This window comes from Rhinolophus sinicus, linkage group LG12, assembly GCF_036562045.2.
Source record: "Rhinolophus sinicus isolate RSC01 linkage group LG12, ASM3656204v1, whole genome shotgun sequence".
In the NCBI taxonomy this organism is placed as follows: Eukaryota; Metazoa; Chordata; class Mammalia; order Chiroptera; family Rhinolophidae; genus Rhinolophus; species Rhinolophus sinicus.
Window position 1 is genome coordinate 42,455,305 of NC_133761.1, and position 19,414 is coordinate 42,474,718.

Here is a 19,414-nt window from a genome sequence, read left to right on the forward strand (position 1 = left end):
TCTGTCACACCAGCCCACTCCACGGTGGTTCGGAATGACACACAACACAGGCTAGAAGAAACAGGGCTGAATCACAGGATGGAAGGCAGGCACCCCAAACACGACTGTGCCCAACTCGGCCGTCAATACATGTTCCTATTCATCACAACGTAACCGCATTTCTGTAACTGCTCAGTGGCTCATGACACTGAGGACACTTAAGACTGTATACCTGTGATCATATAAGAAGAAATCAAGTTTTAAAAAAGTAGCCACTTTTTTGTCCCTGACCTTTTAACAAATTCACATGTGAACAAAGAATCAACATCTAAATAGACTTTTATTTCTTTCTTTTACTTATTTGGACAGAAAAGAAAATTCATCAGCTTTCATTAGAGTCTCCCTAAGTGTTGGAAACACATTAAACTCAGAAATAGTGGACCTTGTAGAAAAGCATCACAAATTAAAAATATATTTCTCCATGTGGTAAAAGTGCTTTCAATCCAATTACAGGACACGGCGAAGGTTTGGAAACACAATTTAAAATCTGGCCTGCAGTCCGTGGCACTGAGTGAAAACCAAGGCTGAGGACAAGGGCAGCCAGCATGAAGCGAGGACAGTGGGTGGCATGGAGACCACAAGCATGCTGCCGGCAACACTGCGAATTAACTGAGTGTGAACACGGAAGAAAGTCCCAAAGCCTGAGTAGAATAGAGTTTGCACTTGTAAAAATAAGGGGGTGACATAAACTAGGGTGGAGGGGCATTGTGTCACCCCAGAAATGACTTGCTTCTTGTCCGTGGAACAGCCAGACCAGCGGAGGGCTCCAGGGAGACACGTGACCTTGGATCAGACAGCCCCAGCTGCTTTGGGAAACAAGTGGAGCCCTTGCTGCCAGCTGCTCGTCATGCAGCCCTTTCAGTCCTGCGTGCGCAGCCCCCGTGCCCTGCCCCCTTCCCCACGGGTGGCCCACCCCGTGTGGGGTTTGCCGTGTCAGCCACACTGTTCCGAGGGTGCAGCCAGACAGCCACCACGGCCAGCTCACTTACTGCACACGAGGGGAAGACACATAGCAAGTGCTCATCTGTGGACACAATTTGCTGTTTCAGCAATGCTACATATTTTTCAAAACAAGTAATTCTGTCAATGATAATGTCTCTGACAAAGTGTAAGGTCCTTGATGGAATGCAACCATGTTTGTTCTGGAAACAAGCTGCCCTTTCCGGCCCTGGCACAGGCACAGGGCCCAGAACACGGAACCATGATCATGCAAGGAGCCATGAGTGGGGTGAGGCAAGGGGGGAGTGGAAGAGAACGGACACGTTTTCTTTTACAGAAGATCTTAAGCAACAGTAAGAAAATAACCTGAAGATATATTTAAAAATAAAAAATAGCATCACAATTCACTGTAACTGTTGGCATTTCCCCTTCCTCCCCTGTCCGCCAGCCAAACAGATGATGTGGGCAGTTCATTAGTCAGAATGGGCAACCACTCCCCACTCAGCAGTGCACTTAATGGCACCCAGTCATGTTTCTTCTTCCATGGGACCTGTTCTAAGCTGCCTGCATGAGGCAAATTCTGGAAAACTCTCTGGTCTCCTACACAACCCTAATGGTACAGAGCCAGTATTTACTGGCTTTGGTCACCTGTAGACATGGCACAGAAGTGAGCCATGTCACAAATGTCCTTACGTCTTCACAAAGCAGGCATTTCTAGCAGAACATGCTACGGCTCAACCTATCCCTGGCACCTTCGGTGGCAACAGCCTTGCCAGGTCCCGGTGCTGAGAGCTGAGCTCTCCTTCTGGCTCCACAGCGGGCAGTGAGGATGGAGTGCCCTGCTGACCCGAACAGGACAGACAGTAGCACTGGTGGCATGTAGTCTAGGTGTGGCACCCCATCCTTGCAGAGCGTCACCATGAGGTGGGTAGCCCTTCCCACAGGGGGGACGTGCTCTTCTTTGAATGGAAACCTGGACAGCAGCCTCCTCTGACCAGGTCAGCTGGTCCCTGCAGAGGCCCCAGGCGCCCCTCAGGCTGTGGCCACACCAGGGACCAGGGCAGCAGGCTCCTCCCTGCCCCCTCCCTGCACCTGGTCCTGACCTAAGCCTGGCCCGGCCCGGCGTCAGTGGGTGGGGGAGGTGGTCTCCAGGCCCAGCAGCTCCCGCACAAGTCTCTCGCCAAACTGCGCCCGGCTGTACCTCTTCACGTGGTAGGCGTCCGACATCTTGTACAGGATGTAGGCATTGTTGACAGCAATGCTGACGGCGAACCAGAACACCTGCTGCCATGTCTTGTTTGGTTTATGAGAAATGAAATACCTGTGAGGACAGAGCGATGAGAAGGGCTGACCCAGCAGGCTCTCAGTGGCCTCACTGTGGTCAGCAGGGGCTGGGGGCAGGAACCAGGCTGGTGGTTCCATGGGGGGGGGGGGGCAGGAACCATGCTGGGAGGGGGCCCACGGGGTAGAAACCAGGCTGGGGGGCCCATGGGCAGGAGCCAGGCGGGGTGGGGGGGACCGTGGAGGGCAGGAACCAGGCTGGGGGGCCACTGGGTAGGAATCAGGTTTGGGGGGCTGTGGGTGTGGGTAGGAACCAGGCTAGGGGGTGCTGGGAAGCTCTTGCAGAGGCTTTGTCACAATCAACTTTCCTTAAGGAAGACAATCCCCCTCACAGGATAGGGCAGGCGGGGAAGAAGATATAAAGCCAGGAGCCAGGCTTTCTGTGGCCTTGTCCAAGGTTGTGTTCTGTGCACACCTCCTCGTTCCCCACCTTCCCTTTAGATTGAGGGCAGATGTCACCTCAGGGAGGCCTCCTCTGCCTGAGTGCCCTTCCTGGGCCAGCCCAGGGGAGGACTCCCAAGGTGGGTCCTCTGTCTACACCTCTGTCTCTGCACCAAGTGAAAGTGTGAGGTCGGGGCTTCAAGATCACCAAGGTGCCCACAGGCGCCCAGCAGATGGCTCCTCAGTAATGCAGATTGCTCTGTAAGAACTGCAGGGAGCTCAGTGCGGTGTGCACCGCATAGTAGGTCCTCAATACAAGCTTGTCCATCCAGGGCTCCCTCAGGACTCGGTTCCCTCTCACACCTAGGCTGTGTTTTCCAGGGAGGACCAGGCCTTGCTTTTCCCTCTCCACATGGAAAAGCCCAGAAGCGGGGGACGCCCTCGCCTTTGGGGTTGGTGGGACCCTGCTCTGGGCAAGAGGCCCAATCTTAGTAATTTGGTGGCACACGGAGGTCTGACAGCAAGCATCTCTTAGCTCCTGTGATGGACATGACAGCGCCCGGCAGGAGATGGCATAGTGGGTGTATGTTTGCACATGCATTGTACACACCCCTACACTGTGTGACACTGAAGACGAGACCACACCCAGCGCAGGGGCCTGTGGCTGAAGTAATGAAGTAACCAGTGTTGGTAGGCAGAGGGCTCTGTGTGACAACGCCAGGGGCTCCCTGAGGGTGTGGGTGTGGGTGAGGAGGGCGGTCTGGGCTAGCAGGACACAGAGGGTGCAGGGTCTGGGCCCACGCTCGTGAAGGGGCAGCGAGGTGGAGAGGGGGCAGGGCTGCCTGGGCGGAGCCTGGAGGTCAGGAGGAGGGATTTATCTCACAGGGTCATCATCTTTCAGTACTGAAACCAGGGAAACTACTGACCACCCACCAACTTCTCCCCTCTGTGACGGTGAACAGCAGGGGCCCGGTGGACAGGAGTCGGCTGGTCACTTACTTGCTGTACTTGTCGTCATATTTGCAGATGTAGCTCAGGTGAGCAGCAAACGCCTCCACCGCCAGGGGACAGGGGATCTCCACACTCTTCCTCTTGATGATCACGCCTGAGGAGGAGACAGAGGGTCAACCCCCCACAGCATCCTGCAAACACCCACCACAAATGTGCCTGTCTCCACCCTGCCTGGCTGTCCTGATGGGAAACAGAGAACAGGAGAGGGGAGAGGGGAGGCAGGAAGAGGAGAGGGGTGAGAGGGCAGGGAGCACTAAGTTTGTTCTCCTGACTTGGTTAAAGCAGGAGGAGGAATCTGAGGCTCAGGAAAGTGGGGTGCTCCCCCCAGCATCCACCTTCTCACCCCCCAGAACTTCTAGGCCCCTGTGGACTAAGGGATAGGAAGACCCCCTGCACGGAGCCCCTCCTGAAGCTCTGGTTGCTCACTTGCTCCCAAGCTTTCGATGCCTTTACCGCCACTAAACAGAAAGGGATGAATCCCAGGGGCTCCGCCCAAGCCCAATTCTGGCAGGATTTCAGGGTCCCACTGACAGGGCGTGAGAAGCCAGAGGACATCAGCGAGCCGCCCACACCCCTCCACCCCAACCCTGCAGGCTGCTTTCTTCCAGCCTGCGCGTGTGTGCAAGTGTGCTTGGGATTTCCAGGCCATTCCCTTGGCCTAGCCGTCTGCCACAGCATGTGACTGTGAGAAGTACTCTGTGTGTGTGTGTGTGTGTGTGTGTGTGTGTGTGTGTGTGTCTAAGGGATCAGTTCAACGAATTGTGAAATTTTGGCACTACTGAAACGGACAGAGTTGAAGTAAAAATGGCATGTCCCTTGTAGCACAAGGGGCTTTATCTGGGGCACCCCCTCCCCCTCTCACTGAGGGACACGAGGGAGACCAGAGTTGAACAGATCCATCTGTCTAGACTGAGTCCTGGGCTGCGATCTTCCTTTTTCATTTTGTCTCCCCCGCCCCCCAAATACTGGTGTTTCACAGAAATACCTGGAGAGCTTGTGAGGAACTCAGATCCCAGTGCCTCAGTCCTACAGAGGCCTGGGGGGCGGGGGAGGGGGAGGGGCAAGCATTGCATTTCCTAAAGCCCCGTGAGGGTCCGAGGGGCCCAGGCCAGAGGGCTGTGGACTGGACTAGCTTATGGATCCCCTCTCCGTTCTATGGTCGGGTGAGCCAGTCTCCCAGGGCGGACATGGCCTGCAGCCTCCCCACAGGGCTGTGTCTCCCCAACACCCTTCCTAAGCACATCTGTTATCTCGCCACCCCACCCCACCCCACCCCACACTATCCCATCCCATCCCATCCCACCCCAAGACCTGATGGGAAAACGTCCCAGTTGGAACCTCGAGGCCCTGGCCTTGGCAGGTTCCCCATCTCCAGCTCAGTTTTCATGTGCCTGACTTACAATGACAGCTTCCTCTGGGTCTAAAGTATCCTTTTTCGGGCCCAAGGGAATCCCTGTGGGTGCAAGCAGGTCAGACCTTCCCTATGAAGAAACAAAATCCCTTCTGTTCTTTTCCCAGAAGTGGAGGACAGCTGGCTCTGAGTCACCAGGGCCCCCTGCGACTCGGGCTCATCTTGAAGGACACACCTTAGAGCTCAGTGTTGCCCCAGCTCCTGGAGCCCTCACCACTGGCAGCTTTGGCCTCATGCCTTCAGCACAGCCAAGGGTGTCACCCAGCCACGGGAGCCTGGCTTTAACTCTTTGCTTCCCTCCCATGTTTTCTCACCTTTGAACTTAACACGAGGATTTCAGCTTGAAATCTCAGTAGAAGGGCTTCAAAACCCAGGTCTGCATTCATCTCCTGAAGCAGTTCCCCCAGTTCATAAACCACAGCCCCCTCCTCCTTGGTGATAATTTGTATTCTGAGATACTAGTCCACCTGGAAAGGGTAAGATTACCGTCTGTCCTATAATCACCTTTTCTGAGGATTGAAAAGCTTTAGACATGGGAAATGTTGACCAGAGGTTCTCTGATCTTCCTGGTCTTTGCTGTCGTCATGACCAGGATGAATGAGTGTGTAGCCCACAGGCTCCCTGGGAACCTGCCCGTTCCCAGCTGTGTGTGTGCATCTCTGGGCACTCTATACCCGCGTGGCTGCCTCTGTGCCCGTCACATCTGCATGGCACATCAACACTCCAGCAGCTGTTTGCCACCTCCCTTGGGCTTTTTGTGGCTTGGCTGGCATTCCTTCCACCATTCTTTGAGTCTGAATGCATCAAGACCTGACTCAGCGTCCTCTGCAGGCATTATGGATTGGCATCTGTCTCATGGAATTGGAGCCCTAAGTGGGCACAGACTCTGGCAGGGAGAGGACAGACTCAAGACGGATTTCAGGAGCAAAGCAAAAGCAGCTGGTTCTCAGTGGGGATGTCCCCTGACCCGTGACAGCAGGAAACTGGTAAAAGCCTGGGCATGTGCCTACCCTCTGAGAGGAGGGTCATTTGTTCTTAGAATCTGGAGTCAAGAATAATAAACCAATTCTAAAAATGTTCATAACTAGTTAGATATCTTCTAAAATCGGACATTCTACTCAACTTGTAGAAGAGTACATGTGGTCGCAGCAGAGAAGAGTACCAGGTTGAGAAGCAGTCTTTAGAACACAAGAGACTTTATCACCTGGATGACACGTAAAACGAGTAGGGAAAGGTAAGTGTACTGAGTTAATGGCTGAGGCATGAGGGCGCTGCTTGGTGAACCAAGCCTTGCCATATAACGAAACCCTGTCGTAGAGGCCCAGCTGCTGCCAGGCATCAGAAAGAATTAAAGTGGATTCTGTGAAGAGCATCTCCTAGAAACAAGAGGCAGCTTCTACTTGTACCCGCGAGATGTACACACACTGTCCCTGCCTTGGGACAGAGCAGGGACTTTCAAACACGACAGTAGAGTGCATGACCAACAGATGTGCCTATCCAGAAATGAAAAATGTTTTAATGTTAAAAATGCTAACCATAAATAAAAGCAAAAGGAAGACAAATGTAGAAAAGTATTTGCTATTGGCATAAAATTTGCTTTCAAGTCAATAAAACAAATACCTCTAAAGAAAATTTAAACGGACGTGAAGAAATCATTCAAAATTAGCCAATAAACACGTGAAGAGATGTTCCACTTCACCGTAGTCATGGCAATTTATATTTAAAATTTTGTAGCACTTTCACCCACCAGGCTGACAAACTTAGAAAAGAAAAAAAAATGTGTGGGTAAAGCAGGCGGAATGCCGGACCCCTGTAACCAATGCAATGGCAATTATGTACAGCCTTTTGGTGACATATCATCAAAAGCCTTAAACACGTGCAGACCCTCTGGCCCAGCACTGCACTTGTAGGTTTACTTAAGGATCAAAGATGTACCCAAGATTTAAATATGAAGATATTCACTACATCACTATTCATGTTGTGAAAAAAATAATCCTTAAGGGGGAGAGATATAAAAATGCGGACATCTAAATGGATGGAATACTAGGTGGTGGTTTTAGACAGCTTGTTTCTGAGGTACGTGGAAAGGAAAACTCCCTTCACCAAGAACAAGACTCTGAGCTGTGGACTGGGAATGGGGTTTCCAAGGGGAGGGGCATCTGGCCCAGCCCCCACCTCCACTGCATGTCTCCCTGTATCCCCTTCTCCATCCATCCTTCCGTGGGGGACCAGGCTCTGAGCTCACCTGCAGGGTGTCCCCGCACTGCACCAGGGTGTCCTGCCCACATTCCACCTGGAGTGCTTTCCAGGGGCCTGTCTGGGGGTCAGTCTGCGGTGCTGCTGTGGGCGCACTCTAGGATTGGGGCCTTATGATTTATAACAGATCCTTTAGAAATGGACACTATAACTGAATTAAACACAAACACCAACTTGCAGCCCACTTAAAATCAACTCTACCAATTTTCTCTTCTTCCCCCATCAGTATGCTCCTTACTCGTTGCCTTGGTTTAAGGGTGCCAACCCTTAAGATTGGGGTTTTAGGATTTGTCATCTGAAGTCCCACTGCACACTTCTTTCTAGCCTGCCAGTGCACTCTTCTCTGTGTTACCCCATTTCACCCAGCTCAGACAAGTGACAGCCTTTCACTTACAATAATTTGGCAGGAAGCAGCTCCTGCACCCCACTCCCACACATAACCCCTATAAATGCCCGTGGCCCACACTGAGGCCCAACCACTACAGCAGATGCCCAATTCAGACTCTCGCCTTCAGCTTGCAAGGTCAATTCCAAATATTTCCTCTAAGTGCCCTTGACATTGCACTTGAGAGTGGTGGCTTCCACACCCTCTAAACCTGCGTGGGATGAAGCCACCCATGTGCCTGAGTCCCTCGATTGTACTCTCCACTGAAATACAATGTCACTTCGGTGTGTGTATGTGGGGTGAAGGGATGGGATTAAATGAACAGACATTACACACACACACACACACACACACACACACACACACACCCGAGCTCTTTGACAGTATTCCTTCAAAAGTGAAGAGGAAAGGAGCCTTAATATAAAGGAACATAGGGATATTCAAAATATACTATAAAACTGTAAATATTTTTGTAAAGTGCCCCTTTGTCATTCAATTTCCTTTCCAGCAGTTAAATAATGTTGTGGTTAAATATAGACGCCTTGCTAAACAAATCCCTTTGTTATCAGTGGACTTTAAACCCTAAGGAAAATGAATGAGGAAATCAACTGAACACCCAGAAAACCCAGAGCAAGTACTTACCTTCTCAGGTAGACACTGAAAAGATAAGAACAGTTGATTTCCCCATCTCCCATCAGAATAGATTTTTACAGAATCCTAGATGATAAAGTGGTCATGTAAGGCCATTCAAATATAGCCAATTATGGACCCCATGTACCACCTGGGGGACCTACAGAAGGTGGCCTATGTCACCTGCAAACCCCACCATCATTGCTTCTCTGGATGGCTGATAGTGGTAGGGAGCTGCCGCCTGTGGCCCAGGAAGCACCTGGGTAGATGCTGGTCCATCTGCTACCTGGCCCAGCCGCTGAGCCAGATACCAGGGCTGCACGGCCAACCAAGGATCTCAAACTCAGGCCCGCATGTGCCCTGCTCAAGCTCACCCAAGTCCCCTCTGCCACCGCCCTGTGGTCGGTGGTGCCCCCACCTTGCTGCACGGGCGAGTAGGCGTTGGTCAAGAAGCGGAAGTAGCCTTTGTTGTACCAGCAGATCAGAGACATGTTCCCCTTGGTCCTGATCCGGTGCTGGCCCCGGGCCAGTGGCATGGCTGGGTTCGTCAGCATGGAGAGCGGCAGGCCTGTGCAGTCGCTCTTCCTGGGGCTCAGCAGACCGCAGCAGAAAATCCCTGGTGGGAGAGGGACACAAATGCTCACACATCACAGACACCGCCGAGGCTGCCCTGACCCGTGATGCTCGGGGAAAGGCCGGCACGTGGGAGACAGACCTGCGAGGAGTCCCTCTGGAAGGGACTGCCTGTCTGGGGACTTCTCTTCCGGTACTCCCACAAGTGTACTTAAGATTATTTATGACAATGCAGCTATGACATAAGCAGGGAAGTAACTAAGCGCTAACTGAACAGGTAGACCTGTCATCCCATCTGCTTCTAGAAACTTCTGCACTCCCATTATCACAGCCACATTCCAAAAGGGGGACTGCAGCTGCAAGAGGCTCCCAGGCTCCCAGCACAGGACCGACGTGTGAACTCAAGCACCTTTAAGTCACCCCAACACTCCCACCAGGACCGGAGCAGCGCCGGCTGGCCCTGTCCTGTCTGCACAGCACCCAGCGCAGCCCCCACCCAGTGCAGCACAGGAGAGTCGCCAGGCGGTGTGCACTAAGCCACGTCCCGCCTGCAGGCCCCAAGCACAGTGTGCAGATGAGAAGCTTCCTGAGGGAGAGGACTCTAGCCCCAGAAGGTTCCGTGGGGGCAGGAGGGTGAGCAGAGACCAGTAGAACAGGAGGATTCTAAATTCCTCCCTGGGCTCCAGGCGGACACAGGGAGCTCCTCCCCAGAGACCACGCCTCAGTCTGGATGCCTGGAGGTGACAGGAAGCCGCACTTCTGACTGAACACCTGGGACATTTATTCTCGACTCGGCTCACTGAAGGCTAACACCGAACGGGCAGTAACCTGAAACATCCTGTAACCCATGCGTGTCCCGCGTCACCGCATTCCCACCCCACATGGAGGACACGCGGGAATCCTTCTCCCTGAGCCCCTGTCCAGTCCCACCGCCCTGGGGAGCCACCCTGGGGGGAGAAGACCCTGCTGGTACAACATCCCCAAGAGGAGCGGGCACCCTGCTGCGTGGTCCTCTTAAACGGCACATGACTAAGATTTAAACAGAAGAGTCTACTTTTCCAACAGAGAGGACATTTGACCTCCCCTGGCCGGCAGAACAGCAGCTGCCTTTTCCTAACGGGGAGAAGAAATCCCAGTGCAGACGAGTCTTCACAAATCCATCCCTTTGTGAACATAGTGATTGTTACATGAATGTCTTTTTGTGGCTTAATAGCCAGAAAGTAAATTGGGTGCCCCTGCGAGAGACAGCCCGACCTGCATGAGGACTGCCCCTTCCATCTTGGCCACACACAGAATCCCCTGGGGAAGCCAGCCCAGACCAGTGCAGTCAGTCCCTGCGGGGGAGCAGCCACCGTCGGGGGCCCACGCAGAACCACCACTCATCGCATGTGAGGCCCGTGAGGCCCCGTGTGAAGGGCTCACAGCTTGAGATGCTTCTAAAAATAGGCAATGAAATCTTTGTTTGCTCTTGGGAAAACTCAAATTCCATGTGTAATTATTGCCTCCCCCTAGAAGGTTCTCCCCCATCCTGCCCCTAATTCCTGTGCTGGGGAACATGCCCTCCTCCCAGAGTCACAGGCAGCGGGAGGGAAGCAGACTGGTGACCTGTGACAGTCCCTCGGTCTCTCACTCTGGCCACGTGCTGTGAGCTGGCCCTGACCACACCACCTGACTCTCGGTCCAGGGAAGGCAGGAGCAGGCCTTGTCGGGCACAGGGGTACTGTCAGGCGGTTCACTCTGGGGCCACAAGGGCTCACGGCCACGCATGGGGCACCACACGCAGACTCACACACACGAGGAGCCAAGACTCGTGCACCGAGGGGAAACCCTTTCCGAGGCCCGTTGTACTGCTGCCACATAGTTCACGATTCTCCAGGTAGAAGGGACCCGTTATGACGGGGCTGCGTTCAGACTTCCTGGAGTCTTGGGAGGAGCTTTGCTGGGGAGCTAGAGAATGAATGTGCACGTCCCCAAGTTCCTCTGCTGAAAACCTAACACTTAAGGTCGTATCAGGACATCAGGCAGTGGGGGCTTTGGGAGGTGCTGAGGTCATGATGGTGGGGTCCTCGTGATGGCATTGGGGCCCTTAGAAGAGAGATCCCACAGAGCTCCCTCCATTTGAGGACAGGGAGAAGGCACCGCCAGTGACCCAGGAAGACGCCCCACACGACCACGCTGGCACCCCCATCTTGGACCTCCAACCTCCAGAACTGTGAGGAAACCTTCCTGTTGTTTATAATCTACCCACTCAGTGTTTTGTTACAGCGCCCCAAATGGACTAAGACACTAGAAGGGCTCCTTATAACAAAGGACACGAAGAAATGCACCCTAATGACTGGCAGAACTTGCTGGTGACGTGTCCCCCAGACCACCAGCCTGTGGCTGCAGCACCCACCAGGGCCCAGGTGGGCTGTGGGCTGGAAGGATCTGTGCCCTCAGGAAGCCCTGCACCCCAGGCCTCTCCCGCCACGTCTCCAGGGGAGCAGGGCGCATGCGCAGACCAGCCCGCCACTGGACAAACCTTGCTTTTCGAACTCTTCAAACAGGGCCAGGCTGCTGATGCTGGGCCCCGTGAACATGATGTAGTTCTTGCCGGCCGCGTTCCGGCACAGGCTCCTGGCCACCGTGCTGTGTAGCTGGGGCTTATTCTTCAGCGCATCCAGCCCATCTGGGCCTCCGCCTTCCTTCAGGTGGACGTGAATCTTTAACAGAAACATACAGGGGTCAGTGAGCTCACAGCAGTGTCAGGCCAGGCCCAAAGCTTCGGGAAGCGCAGGCTTCTGTCACTGGGCTGGAGCATGTGGGAAAGCCACCCCTCTCTGAGCCCCTGCCACCCCTGCCATCTCCTTAGCCCGCATAGGCCCAAGGTCACCCCGCAACCTGGGCAGCTGCTGGCTTGGCACAAGGCTCTTCAGTTTGGAACCGTCAAGGTGGGGAAGAAAAAGGACAAATGGTTATAAATAGTGAACCTGGCCGCGGAGGGCAGTTCAAACACATGCCCCAGTGTTGAAGCACAGGAGTGACTTGAGTGCACAATAAATAACAGTAAGGCTGTGTCACCTGGAGGATAAAGTGATCGTGCTCTTTTCATTTGAATACAGCTTTTCAATTCACAAAAAACATCATGTTATCATTTCCTGTATTCTTCACGGTAACCACCACGCAGGCAGAAAGGCAGTGGCCACCCCACACTAGAGAGGGGAGATGGGATCCGGATTAAAGTGTCAGAGAGGCCCCAGGACCAGCAAAGAGTAAGCAGTTTCTAACCCATCACACGAATGCAAAAGAAATGGGAGTGGATTCAAGTGTGTGACCCTCCCTAGAGCTGACTGAGCCACGAAACGTCATCACACAGGCATTAACTACTGTTCCCCTTGGGGACAATACTTCTTCCCGTGGAATGTTCTGGGTGCCTTTGCTGCAGTTCACAGGCTAATAGTGCCCCCTGTGTCTGTCCCAGCGCCACACCTGATGCTTGGGGGCAATGAGGCCAATGTCCTCTGAGGCACAGAGCTGCTGAGGGCAGAACTGTCCGTGAAAACCGCCAGTGATGCTCGCCTGAAGAAACCCGAGCTGGTCACAGGGAGGACCCGGGCCGTCCACAGTCCTGTCCTTGGTCAAATGACCTCAGACAATCACTCACAAAACAGTGTCTGATAGTCCCAGGGCAGGTGTATGCAGGTCTAATCCTCAAAGCCACTTACCTTCTGAGGGCAAATCCTGTCCCAAACACACAGCCAAAGCGTCTTCGGGGAGCGGGGCAGGCAATGCCTTAATAACACAGAATGTTTTTGTGGGTAACTCATGTTTCATTTTGGGGTCTCTCTGCCTTTACCACCTCAGTTTCCAGAAGGAATCTGATAGAGGTAGAGGAGCCAGTCATCACTGGCACATGCCACATGTGATTCTGGCTGAGCACGAACACATTTCTTAGAAGCCATCTTCTCTCCTTCAGCCAAGCCCCATTCCTGTGGCCTTTGCACCTGAGGCCAGCTCTGACCCACAGCCTCCTCTCCCAGATGCCCTACCTGAACTCTCATAACACGCTGGGCACGGTGTGTCCCACAATCCACTTGAGGGACAGTTAGTTTTATCTAATGTGTCACTCGAAAGAAATCCTCCATCCAAGCCTAGTATTGTCACCCAGAATGGGGCACACGCAGCCTGAGGCAGGCAACATTTCACAGGGTTAAAGGTGAAGTGCTATGACCAAGTTCAAAAACTTAGCTGCATCGAGTATAGGATGCAAAAATGTGACTTGGCAAGAACACTTTTAGGAAACAAACCAGAACAAAACCTTGGAGATGGATGATGGTCAGAACTGGATACCACAGTGCCAGGAGCCATGGGACCTGGGACCTTGGCCTGCGTCGTCAGCGAGGCCGGTGACCACCTTATTCTTCCCTGGTCAATTCACGACAAGGTGTAAAGAGAAGTGTGGGGGTTGGTGCAGTCTGCTCATGTAATGCAGGCAGCCATTACAAAGGACTGCAGATGGGGCAGGTTCAGCAACAGAAAATCCTCTCAGTCCTGGAGACTGGACATCCAAGATCAAGGTGTTGGCAGGGCTGGTTCCCTCTGAGCCTCTCTCCTTGGAGTGCAGACGGCCGTCTTCTCCTCATGTCCTCACATGCTCTTCCCTCTGCATGTCTGTGTCCTGATAGCCTCTTGTTATAAGGACACTGGTCTTGTTGGATCAGGACCCACCCTAGTGACCTCATTTTATCTTAGTCACCTCTTTAAGGACCCCATTTCCAAATACAGTTACTTTCTGAGGTCCTGGGGTTAGGACTTCAACACACAAATATCGGGGTTCAGTCAGCCAATAACAGACGAGGTGAGGCTAAACCTGGGTGGGGGGCACGGAAGAATCAACAGCAATTGTCAGGGGAGCTGGACTGCAGTGACGACAAAGGTTTTCTAAGGCAGAACCAGGGCGAATGCACAAGACAGGTAAGCACACAGACCGACTTGGCACCAGAGCCCTTCCTGACACTCAGAGCAGCCCAAACACTGAACGGGTGGCCTCAGAGAGGCTGCAGGACAAGCAGATGGCCACGCGGAAGGTCTGAACACCAACTGCAGGCTGGGCTGGGCAGCTGTCAAGGTCCTTCCTGACTGAGATTTCAAGATTTCCTTCACACCCCTTGGTGTTCACCTGGGTCTGAGTTTCAGATGTGGGGGAGTGTGTCAGCATCACAGGACTGCAGGACCACACACACGTCGCCTGCGGATGTGCCAACAAAGGGGCACACAGGACAATGCCCCCCTTTGATGAACGTGCAGCCCTGACTCACGAGAGGACAGAAGCCTGGAGGGCGCAGTCTGAACATGCCACCTCAGGGTGACTGACCACAGCAGATAACTGCCCTGTTCCCATCCCAACACAAAGGGTCCCATGGCGACACTATTTAAAACCCAGTGTCACAAATTATTTCTGCACTGACACACATAGCTGTCCTCTCCTCACACAACTTGGGGCACTCTTTTTATGGCTGGTGTTCCTGTACAGATATCCATACTGAGATTTAGAGAACTCTGTGTATTTGTTGCTTTTTTGCTGTTTATGGCTGGTGTTCCTGTACAGATATCCACACTCAGATTTAGAGAACTCTGTATATTTGTTGCTTTTTTGCTGCGCAAGAAATTACCCCAAACTCAGAGGCTTAAAGAATCCCATTTATCAATCACAGCATGGGCGGTTTTTCTGCTCGGGGTGGCCCCAGGCTGAAACCACCCACTCACCATTCTCGTCCAGGCTCAGTAGCTTGTTCCCTGTGGCTGCAGACTGAGGTCCCCACTACCTGTGGGCCGGGGACTGCTCTCAGCTCCTACAAGCCGCCTGCACTCTTTACCACATAGTCCATCTGCAAAGCCCGCAGTGCAGACCGCCCCTCAGGCTGCCCGTCTCCCTTCAAATCCCTTCGCCAGGAAGAGCCCGGGTCCTTTTCAAGGCTCCCCTGATTAGGCCAGGCCGACCCAAGACAATTTTTTCAGATCAACGGATTTAGGACCATACTTATGCCCGCAAAATCCAGACCCCTTCACAACAACAGCTAGCTCAGAGTCTGGGTGGTAAGGAGAGCTGCACACTCACCAGGGTGGGAATCTCGTGAGCACCTCAGAATTCTGCCTATCACCCACAAGACCACATTACTTGCACGGCTTGGAAGAACTCACGCACTGTAGCTGACAAACAGGTGCTCCCCCTTTATGAAGAGTGATGACGCTCTCCACTTCGTTCCCTGGCACATGTGGACATCCATGTACGATGATGGCGACCAACAGCGATACCTCCCCACCCAAAAACCCAAACAGCATCGGAGAGGGTTTGGGGGCTCTCGTCACTGCTGGGGATACGAATTGGATACAATCCTTCTGAGGGAAACTGTGCCACATGAAAGAAAATGCAGGGGTGCGTTTGGAACTTGTAGCATTTGGGAGAGCCCCAAACCCATCTCATGGCTGTTAATACACAGCTAATGTATACTGTTAACTCACTGTTAACACACTGTTAACACACTGTGAAGCACACACCTCAAGATGGGGGCGTCTGCCAGGCCGTGGCTAGCCTCTTGCTCTCCTGAGAAGAACACGCTGCCCCCAAAACCAGGGACATGACGATGACGCCCTGTTACAGGACCATCTGGCTTAGTCTGTCCCCACAGGCACGTGTGAACACTGCCACTTTCCCACATGCCAGCCAGTCTCTTCCCGAGAGCTCAGCTGCTCCATCACAGAGGGGAGACATATGGAATAAAGGGTCTTCCTGCCCCCAGGAGGAACCTGGAAGAAGGTTGAGGCCAACGGTGGCAGTGATGAGAATACAAGGAGGGGCCCCAATTTGTGGCGCTCAGTGCTATACAATAAGGAGTGCATTTTAAAAGTGAATAAAAATAGGATCTACGTTTAAATCGGTGATATAAGGAAATAGTAACCTCAAAAGCCCCACACGAGGGGCAGGATTTAGCGAGAACTGTTAAGAGGACAGTGGAAACCTGGCCCAGAAACGGCCAAGCATGACAGGTGCCGCTCAGTCTGGTGGCCACGCTGGTCCAGTGCCCCAGGGGTCTGCGTTTGCTTTGCCTGAGTAAGTTTAGCTGGTCTAAGATGTCAACTTGTACCCCTTAGCGGGATGAATAAATCTGTGAGCCTACGAAAAATATCATCCTCTCCAACGGAATCTTTTCCCAACTACACGCCATTGCTACAACTGCTAACGAGATGCCAATGGCTGTGTGCGGACTGGAAAGCCCACTGACCAGCAGCCTGAGATCGGTGACAGCACATATCCGCACACCGACACTGTGCTGCTGTGCTCTGGAAGTGTCAGACGGCTGGTCTGCTTCTCCAAAGCCTCCTCTCCCGCTGCGCACACCTAGAATGGCAGCACAAGCACACTACGCAGTCCCACCAGCACGTGGTCTCCCATCACTGGGGACATGGGATTTGCTGTAGTCACTTTTATTCTCTGAGCTACAAGCTTGGTTGACAAGTATCTTCAGGGCAGAAAAATGTATCTTTCAGTTGTCAAGCTCTTCACTTTTCCTAAAACACGTTCTGTGCTCCTATGACTCACTAAGTTTTAGACATTTAGATTGAGGACTTGCAAGAAGAAAAGGATGGAGGGGCATCACGCTCTGCCCAGGACACTCCTCATGTGTGTTCTATACTGACATAAAACAGAAAGAACCTCGTAGTACAACACCTTAGGGGCACACGTAACAAGTGACTATCTGACCCTACATCGGAGATGCCGCAAGACCTCGAGAGCTGGGGCCTGGCTCCATCCCGCCAACCGCACCCCAACTTGTCAGGGACACTGTGGCACCTGCAGTAGCGATGGGCTCAGATGCCATGGAGACACACTCAGCTGTCGCTTTGGGGCTTTGGTGCCCATCTTCGGGAAAAACGGGTTCAGTACACTGGTCTGGACCAGATCCCCTACTTCTCTTTCAGAACAGAAAAGAATCAGGAAGCAGGTTCCTCCACTGTTGGGCAGGGCGGGGGCAGGGAAGTCACTCATTAGGGACTGTGGTCCTTTGCTTGGATCTCTCATTTGCTAGCTGTACAGGCAGCAGGTGACGGGCGTACCCCCAGCAGTGCGGCAGACAGCATGAGTGACTGTCTCCCTCACGGAAACAACACAGCACGAGCTCATGGAGTAGTGCCACCTGGAACGTCTAGGGGGACGGCCACTCACGACAGCTGTAAAATTTAAATGAAGTTCATGCACCATGAGAGGAACTGAGTCTCCCACAAGGAGACAGTGGGGGCATACGTGCTGGATTCGATAGGCACGGGTGTGGCGCTTCCAGCTTAGCTAGTTTGGGGTAAGTGGCTTGCTGGCTCTGAGCCCCGGTTTCCTCCTCTGTAAGGATAAGACTCTGTGGACCTTACATGGCCACTGTCTTGAAGTGAATGTGCTATATGTAGAAATGATATTTTAGAGCAAGGCTTTAGCTCCACACGGTAGCCTCTAGACAAAGGGCCGTTTTAATTTAAGTCAACTAAAATTAAGTAAATTGAAAACTTCAACTCCTCAGTCATACTAGTCACATTTCAAGTGCTCAAGAACTCTTGAGGGTACCAGTCTAATCAGGAAGTGGCAGTGGCCATGCCAAAAAAGAAGGCGTCAGCTGTGGTCTCGCGCAGCACAGGGTGTCCCGTGCCCAAGGAGCCATACGTCTCAGGATTTCCTGAGCCTCACTTTATAAGCGACCCCGGCCTGCTTACTCCACTGCTGGTAAAAACCTAGACCCTGCAAGAGATCACAGCTGTGTATGCCCGGCTGTGGGCACTTCGGAGGGAAAAGGGGCCTCCATTCGCCCTGATGCTTGTTCAGTGTAGGGACAATCACAGCATGGATAACCCGATTCTCCGGAAAGGGACACGGCAGGGGTGAGTCAGAGAATACTTTCCACGTGGACACCGTGTGTGCAGTGACAGCCCTGAGCTGGGTGGCTGTGTGTCTTCCTCTGCCCTTGGGAGCAGAGGTGGCAGAGTGGGGAGCCAGCCACCCTTTGGCTCCCATTTCTGCCACCACCTATCAGCCTTGAGATTCGGAGTAAGAGACTTCATCTCTGGGAGCTGCAGTCATCCTGTGTAAGGAAGGGTACTTCTCAAAGGCTGTCTGGTGCTCCGTGGACGAGCCGCAGTGTATGGCCTGCGGTGAATGACGCTGGCTCCCCTCCAGTCCCTCCAACCCCTTGCAGTCCCAGCTCACCTTCTTCACAGGTACATCACACACTCTGCTCTACACACCTCGGGGGCCTCGCTCAGCCTGCAGGTTCCTTCCTACAGCCCATAACGTTCCACGCACACCCCCAGGACTGTACCCGTCACACTGCATAGACGGGTATTGTTAATAATGCCCAAAAATACGCCCACCTTTCCTACTAGAGAGGCAGCAAGGGCTCCATTTACCTGTGGGTCTTCAGTGCCAAGCTTAACTCTAACTCCACGAAAGTATGGTGAAAAACAACCTGCACTTTGGTTTTCATTGGTGGGGAGCTTACCTTCCTATCCATTTTGTAAACTCCTTGATAATAGGGACCTATCTAGACTTCATTCTTAAAAAAGGAAAAGACAGAAAACCCCCTGGGGTCTAGAAAAGCAAAGCTGAAGAAGCCACTGACCTGGCCCTCTGGGAACTCAGAATCCAGGCTGGTCAACAGCAGTGACCCTGAGAAACAAACAGGCCGCATGAGCCCAGACTACGGCGAATTCTTCTGCAGGAGAACCAATAGGATGGGGATATATAGAGATTGATTGATCTATTTACCTGGAGGTATTTATTTTGAGGAACTGGCTCATGTGATTATGGAGGCTTCATAAATCCAAAATGTGCAGGGCAGGCCAGCAGCTGGAGACCCAGGGAAGAGTCACAGTTTACATCCAAAGGCCGTCTGCTGGCAGAATTCCCTCTTCCTCAGGGCAGCTCAGCTTTTTTCTACTAAGGCTTCAACTGATTTGGTGAGGCCCACCCACATGATGGAGAGCAATCTGCTTTCCTCAAAGTCTACTGATTTCAATGTTAATCTCATCTAAAAAATACATTCACAGACAACCCAGAATAGTGCCTGACCAAATATCTAGGTACCATGGCCCAGCCAAATGTACACATGAAAGTAACTATCACACCCTCTGAGCCCTGATGTCAGGGGGTAAAGCCGGAAAGGCCAGGTCAAGGAGGAAGTGAGGCAGAGTGGACACTCACACGGGCTCGTGGTGTCCCACAGAGCTGCCCGGGGACACAGACAGATGACGATGGGACCGAGTGCGGTGAAACTCATCCACTGTCCCAACCACTCGTCTCTCCGTACTTGGAGTTCCACGGGCACAACACACAGAGACCACGGTGACGCTGACCAGGGGAAGTGCAACAGCTCGGGGACACAGCCCCAAATGTTCACGCAGACCCAGGCACCAGTGACCCCACATCTGAG

At 52.9% G+C, this 19,414-nt stretch overlaps 1 protein-coding gene across 1 annotated transcript in view; it reads right to left on the minus strand.

The window, feature by feature from the left end:
* Positions 1-300: 300 nt before the first annotated feature.
* The window catches only part of PGBD5 (piggyBac transposable element derived 5), a 79,900-nt gene continuing 60,786 nt past the window's right edge, over positions 301-19,414 (minus strand). The window contains exons 4-7 of the mRNA XM_019757370.2: positions 11,488-11,668; positions 8,812-9,009; positions 3,700-3,805; positions 301-2,299 (exon numbers count right to left, since the gene is read on the minus strand). Coding sequence (XP_019612929.2) covers positions 2,104-2,299; positions 3,700-3,805; positions 8,812-9,009; positions 11,488-11,668 — 681 coding nt within the window. The 3' untranslated portion in view covers positions 301-2,103. The remainder of the gene's footprint in view (positions 2,300-3,699; positions 3,806-8,811; positions 9,010-11,487; positions 11,669-19,414) is intronic.